The 7,293-nt window shown below is 40.8% G+C and overlaps 1 protein-coding gene across 1 annotated transcript in view; it reads left to right on the forward strand.

Annotated features, from left to right (window-relative positions):
- Window positions 1-7,293, forward strand: part of PRDM2 (PR/SET domain 2) — an 83,466-nt gene that overhangs the window by 13,134 nt on the left and 63,039 nt on the right. The window contains exons 3-4 of the mRNA XM_007463183.1: window positions 953-1,105; window positions 7,084-7,210. Coding sequence (XP_007463245.1) covers window positions 953-1,105; window positions 7,084-7,210 — 280 coding nt within the window. The remainder of the gene's footprint in view (window positions 1-952; window positions 1,106-7,083; window positions 7,211-7,293) is intronic.

The following is a 7,293-nucleotide window of genomic DNA, read 5'->3' on the forward strand; positions in this document are numbered from 1 at the left end:
TGTAGGGAAGAAACAGAAGCATCAAGATTCTCTCCTTTCTTCCAAAAGCGAAAGTAAAAGACTCATTCCTTTTGCTTTGTTTTTGACAGGACTGTCACCAACTGTTTCTGCAGTTCTATTTCAGTGCCTAATCAAGTGTTTTACAGTCTAATTTCGGGGAAGTAAAACCTAGATAAATGTATGTATGTATATACAAAAGAAAGTTAACAATAGCTGCTCAGTAGATTGTCTTTAAGATGAAGGAATGAATGCTGGAAGCATCTGGCAGGAGGAATTCACTGAGAGAGGATGATCAGGGGAAGCTTCTTGCAAGAGTAGAGTTGATCTGACCCCTCAAAGAGGGGTCAGGTTTTTGGTCTTGTTTCGGAAGGACACCGATATTCCCTGCTCTGGATAGAGAAGGTTTTAAGGTCAGTGGAGTTTGCAAAAGCATCATACCCTGTCACCCACATGGAGGTTCACACCACATGTTCACTTACTGAAGTTTCTGTCAGCCCTGCAGTAAAGGCACCTGCTGAGCTGTGAACTCCAGCAGGACTGGGCCTCCACACTCGACTTGCAGAACAGCGCAGAAACCTCAGGGCATCCGGGTGCTGTGGAGCACCGCTGTGGGCTCTTCCTCTGTTACCCTGGAGGGAGTAGAGCTGTCACTTGTCTTTGTGTACGTATTTGCGAAGCATTTGGAGATCATCAAGCACATTTCCTTACAGCACTTGAAGTTTAGGAGAAAAAAAATTATACCCAAATAGAAAAATAACTAATGAGGATTATACAATTTTGGATCTCAGTTTTCATCTTTATTTTCCTTTTCTCTGTTGCTTATTTATTTTGTTTCCGTGAAATGCTTTACAGAGTATTTGCATATAATGAGCAAGAACTGTCTTAGAAGTTGCAAATGGAAACCTTTAAATGATATTTTATTTTAACAAAATGTGTTTTTCCCCCTCCCAAGGTCTATTACCCAAATTTGGGGTGGATGTGCATTGATGCCACCGATCCAGAGAAGGGGAACTGGCTGCGCTATGTGAATTGGGCTTGCTCAGGAGAAGAGCAAAATTTATTTCCACTGGAAATCAACAGGGCCATTTACTATAAAACTTTAAAGGTAAGAGTGTTAGAATTAGCCTGCCGGTAGTTACTCTGCATGCGTTTCTGCAAACGCTGTCCTCAGTCGTGACCGTCGGGAGTGACTTTGAAGACCTTGAAAGGGTTCTATTTGAAAGTGGTTCATCAACACAGTGAAAGGTCTGTGTTTTAAATATACAGTTGCCACTGCTTCGTGTGAGGAAGGGCACTAAAGCAGGAAGATCGTGTTAAGTAATTACATACGGCATCTTTATAGATACTGATGAGTTAAGCATGTGGCAGCTACTTACCTCCTCTTAAGGTACAGATGCATTGGGAACTGTCTGACTGGCCAATTTATCTAACTGTGAGAAACTCTCAGTAGCTCTGGCGGTTCTGTGTTAACTGAAAACACATTCTTCGTCTTCAGTATAGTGTAGCTTTGGATTAGCTTTTCTTTTCCCTAAATTTTATTCAGAATGGAAATTACACAGAACATGCTTCTTACTTCTGCCAAATTTTTATTTGGAGACATTAATTGTTGAGGAGAATCAACAAGTAATGTAAAGAAGAGGAAAATCATTTTTTAGAGTTTGTGGTGAGGTCAGAGGTCACTGAGTACATTCAGGGAAATTAGAATTAGGAAGCGTTGTTATATCTGCAACAAGCAAGCCCACATCTGTCTCCCTCGTTTTCATGTTCTCCTGGAAGGCAAATCTGCACTCATCCTGCAGGGGAGGCTCTAAAGATAGATGATTGTTGCTTTTTGCTTTTTGGACTAGGTATGTTTGCTAAAGTTGCTGTAAGGCAGATTTTTCCTTATTCACTTACTTCCATTAAAACTGTCATAGACTGGGGGATAGTCCATGAAAAAAATTATCTCCATGTAGGTGAAAACTCTTGATGAACAAACATTTAAGATGATGGTCAGCTTTGTAGCATGCTGAGTTTTGCCTGTGTGTAGCACTAGGACTTTTGGAAGTTAGCTTACAGCTGTTTAACTTTCCTTTGTATTTTTCCCTGTCATACGTAGGCAGTTGGATTGCCCTTTACCTCATATAAACCCACGTCCTTGCTTTCAATTCCTGTAGGAAATATTTTTTTTTTTGTGGTACTTCCTCGTTTAAAACTTCTATAACCTTCTTCCGCTGGATTGTAATAGCATGATTTTCTGGTAGGCATTACTGTACAGTTTTGTTACACTGGGGTTTGGAATTGGATTCAAAATTGGATTCAATAATTCATTCTGTTCTCAAATTCATTTAAAGTGAGAGTTACATCTGGTTGAATCAGTGAGGCAGAATTCTGGTGGAGATGAAATACCAGTGAGGGGATGCATATGAGGCAACTGAAGGAGTAGGAATGAGGTTCCAGGGCAGAGTAAGCCCAGGGAGATACCGGGGCACTTGGCAGTTCTTTCATCAGACCTCAAGTTAAGCTGTGTTCATCTCTGATAGCAAAGCTGAGAACCGTTGAGAAGCAAGAGAGAATAGTGTTTGGGAGTGAACTCTGGAGCCAGACTCCTGGATTAAATCCTGGCTTGCTGTGTGACCCAGGGCAAGTCATTGTGATTTTACTAGCTGTGTAACTTTAGGTAAGTCACTTTCCTGTGCCTCAGTTTCCTTATTTGTGAGATACAGATAATTATAGTGTCGACCTCATATGGTTATCATGGGTGATTGTGGGTAGATTTCTAGCACCTAATAAGTGCTACATAAATGATAGCTGTTATTTTTGGCAAGGCAGTGTAGTGTCATGGTTGGGATTGGGGGCTCTGGAGCAGACTGCCTTGTGAGCAAATTTTGGCTTTGAGATGTGTGACCATGAGAAGTTACTTACACCCACTGTCTTAGTTTTCTCATCTGTAAAAATGGAGGTAATAGTAAAAATTAATAATACAGTTGTGAAAATTAAACAAACCAATATGTGTAAGATTCTGTGAAGAGTTCCTAGTCTAACCTAAGTACTCAAAGTGTTAACTAGCTGTACTACTACTATTATTTTTACCTTTCTTTGTTGGAAGTAACATAGCTCTGATCTTTGCAGACCTCCCCCAATCCTGACCTTTGATGTTTGCTCAGGTATGCATAAGGCCTTTCAGATTCCTTACTTGTGATTATATTCTTCTAGATTAAGCTTTCTGGGGGTTAGGTTTTGTAAATAAATTACATGTGATGTTCTGTATCACCTTCTCACCTATAATCTAGGTCATCACCTGGTTTTGTTTGTAATATGGTTAAAAACTGTTTTAAATTCCTGAAGGTTAATTGTTAGCTTGCCCTCCATTCATTCATCTATTTATTAGTTCAGCAAATACTGAGTGTCTACTGTGTACCAGGTATTCTCCTATAGTAGTGAACAGAACAGACAAGGTCTCTGGTCTCATGGAGCTTCCAGTTTATGGGGCAAGTGGCAGATAATAAACAAGTGAACAAGTAAACAAAATAATTTCAGATAGTGAAAAGTGCACTGAAGACAATAAAATGTGATAGATTGTCTAGGTAGGGGGAGGGCTGCTTTAGCTCTGGTAGGTCAGGGAAGACCAGACATGGGGACACCTCTTCCCCTCCCCCACTGGCATGGGAAGGAGCCAGCCACTCGAAGATCTCTGCTGGAAGAGCAGTTCAGGAAGAGGGGCGCTGGTAGAAGCAAAGGTATTGAAGTGGGAATAAGCTAGATTTTGGGGGGGGGGGTTTGTTTGTTTTTTTCTTTTCTTTTTTTTTAAAGGAATAGAACAAAGGCTGGTTTGGCTAGAGCAAGGAGAGGTGGTGAATGGGGCTGGTAAGGTGGGCAGGGGCCAGATCGGGGGGCCTACTGGCCTGTAGGGGAACGTATGAGTTTTAGTCTTCAGTTCACCCATTTGAGAATTGAAGCTGTCTGACCCGTGACTTTTAAAAGATCATGCTGGGGGATAGATGGTAGGTGGGTAAGTGTGGAATGCTTTATGTGTTCTCATAATTCTGGAGTATTCCTCTTAATTTGACCTAGTGTCAGGAATATTTATGACAACCCTTGCCTGTACCTAATTGGTCTGGTAAAATTTCAAGTTTATATTTACTGATATTTAGAGAAGAGAGAGTGCTTCATTTTATAAGCCTGTCAGAACCCAAAGGAAGAGTTTAAAGTCTTCCTCTTGTTTTTTGTTAAATATCAAAATATATTTAAAAAAAGGTTGTTTGGACTTTTGACTTTATTTTTTTAAATGTGGGTTTATATTTCCTGCGTTTCAGGACATAAATTTTCTTTTCTTCTGAAATTTGACTTACAAAATCTTAAATGCGCTAAGCAGTGCAGAAGAAAAAACTACAGTACAGAAGAAGCAAGCAATTGTTGGTTTTAAAAGATGTGTTATTTTCCTCTTCATAAAGCCCTGTTATTTGTGTAGCTGTTTTAATAGAAAGTTGGGAAGTACATAGCTCAATAATGCCATGATCATCTCAGTTGCTAACAGTTTTGAAGGTTGTTCAGTAGCTAACAAATCAGGTTGCTTTTAATCTAGCTGTTCATTTCATTAACAACCATTTAGAAATTGTATATTAGATTTGAGGTAAAAACAGATACTGGGGTGTTTTGGGGTTTTTGCAACAACAAAATTGGACCCTCCTAAGTAGAGAGTTTGTGCTGATATTTAACTTCACCCAGTTGCTAGTACAGTTAGTCCTCTGCACAAGGTTGGAGTGGAATGAACGTAGACGCTTAGGCTGAGTCGGGGAGGAATCTCGAAGATGTCCAGTAGGTTCTTCTAGCCAGTGTTTTGGTTATGCTGTTTGGTTTAGGAAGAAATGGGGACTCTATTTTCCTTCACTCCTTTCCATGTTCTTTTTTACTTTTGTTTTATTTAAGACTTTACATATCTTTGCAGACCCTAATCATTTCAAGTATTATATGATACTACCATTTCATAAATATGTGACTTGTAACAAAAACATAGAGAAGCAGCATACTATATATACACTGGGAGCTAGAAATAGTTTACTTAAATAAAGAAGCTCATTCCTTCAACAAAAACAGGTTAGCTCATAAGAGTGCCAAAAGGCATCTGTAATGGCTATTTTAACTCATTAAGGTTTTATACATTAGATTAAGTTTTTTTGTTTTAGGTGTAACTGATTCAAGAAGGGAAATAATACATTGGTTTAAAGATTAAAAAAAATGGCAGGTTTTAGCCATCCTTGGAGGAACAAAGTAAACAGTGGCTTGTTCTTTTATCTTAAAGAATTTAGAATATTTTAAAATTTGGACTATAAAAACATTGAGTTCTGCAGAGAATGAAACAAAATAATATTTACTTTCAAAGACTTTATCTAGACTAGAAAGTATGTTGAAGTGAAGAACTATGTTGTTTCTAAATGGACATCTTAGATGGAATTCCTCCTGCCCCTAAAACGAGGGTATCCTCTTCCATAACTATAGTGCAGTGATCAAAATCAAGAAGCTCACACTGGCACAGTGTTTTATAAGCTAATCTATACACTTTATTCAAATTTTGTCAGTTCCAATCATGTCCTTTTAGGCAAAGAAAACTCCATTGAATTCAGTTGTGATGTCTCATCAGTCTCCTCAGTTTGTATAGCACCTCAGTCTTTGTCTTTTATAACATTTCAGTTTTGAGAGAACTGATCAGTAATTTTTGTAGAATGTCCCACAGTTTGGCCTTCTCTTAAGTTTCATCATGATTGAATTACATTTATGCATTTTCAGCAGAAGTGATGCTTCACTTCATCTCCAGAAGTGATGCTGTGTTCTTTTCTGTGCATCATATCGGGAGGCATATGATGTTGACTTGTCTTATAAAGGTACTGTTTTTCTCTTTGTCACTAATAAATGTTTTATGGGGAGATATTCTGAGACCATGCAAATATTTTGTTATTCCTCAAACTTTAATCTACTAGTTTTAGCATCCATTGGTGATGCTTGCCTGAATCAATTATTAATCTGTGATGATTGTCCAGTTGTGATTTTCTAATTCCATTATTTCTTTTTCATTGATTAGTTGGGATCTTCTATAGGAAGAGCTCTCCTTATTTATTTACTTGTCCGTTCATTCATTCATTTCTTCATTCATTCATATCAGTATGGACTCATGGATTTTTATTTTATTCACTGGGTTTTAGGTGGAATTTTACTTGTGTTCATACTCTTGGAACTTTTTGAACAGATGAGTCATTGTGAGAGAAACCAATAAGCCATTTCCTTCAATGTTACTTAGGAGTGTAATCTTTCCACTCAGTATATTTTTTCTTCACGATCTTGTTCTCTAGGTATAATCAGCATGGTGGTGGGGTGCATGACTGTTAAGAATTCATGTTTTAGAAGCATGACACGTGAGGTATTTTTAGGCATTTCTTTCTAAATTTAAAAGTTGTCTTGTAGACTCGAGGTGTAGTACAGAGGGCAAGGCAGTGAATTCTCCAAGGACCGGAGCAGGTTGGCAGCAGTGCAGAGACAATACACTGCCAGGACGCTCGCGTCCTCAGCACCGCTTCTTCTTTTAGCATTTCCGTGATATAATTAGCGGTGCATTATAAATGTGCACTGGCATGTAGGTCTTATCATGCTTAACTTGCTCTTGGACTCTGAAACCTGCGCTGATAATTAGCTTTCATCACGTCTTCCAAACTGCCAGGGTGTTTTAAATTATGCTTTAGTTTTCTCATCAGCTTAGGTTTCGTGGACATTGTGGTTCCGTGGCATATTTTTCCTTCTGCGTGGATAGTTGTGAGGCTTCCAACAGTAAGATTCCGGAACATATGGCAGTTTTAAGTTTAAAGCGATCCTATCAGATCCCGACATCCACCGGACGGACTCCGGGGAGGAGGCGGCTGGGAAGTGAGGTCCTCCCTCCAGCAGAGGGTCCCTTCCCGCGTCGTCCGGCCCGCGGCCGCCGAGGCGGAGGAGCTCTTCCTGCCGGGCTGGCCTCGGGCGGCCCGGCTGGGAGCGCCGCCCGCCTGCCCCGCCCCGCCCCACCAACAACCGTCGCTCTGATTGGCCCGGCGCCTGTCTCTTCTCTCCCCGCAGCCAATCGCGCCGGGCGAGGAGCTCCTGGTCTGGTACAATGGGGAAGACAACCCCGAGATAGCAGCTGCGATTGAGGAAGAGCGAGCCAGCGCCCGGAGCAAGCGGAGCTCCCCGAAAAGCAGGAAAGGTAGGAGCCCGCCGCCGCCCCTGCTCCCCGCGGCTGCCCGGCCCGGGCCGAATCCGGGCTCGGGCAGCACCCGCAGCTCTCAG

This window comes from Lipotes vexillifer, unplaced genomic scaffold (assembly GCF_000442215.2).
Source record: "Lipotes vexillifer unplaced genomic scaffold, Lipotes_vexillifer_v1.1 scaffold109, whole genome shotgun sequence".
In the NCBI taxonomy this organism is placed as follows: domain Eukaryota; kingdom Metazoa; phylum Chordata; class Mammalia; order Artiodactyla; family Lipotidae; genus Lipotes; species Lipotes vexillifer.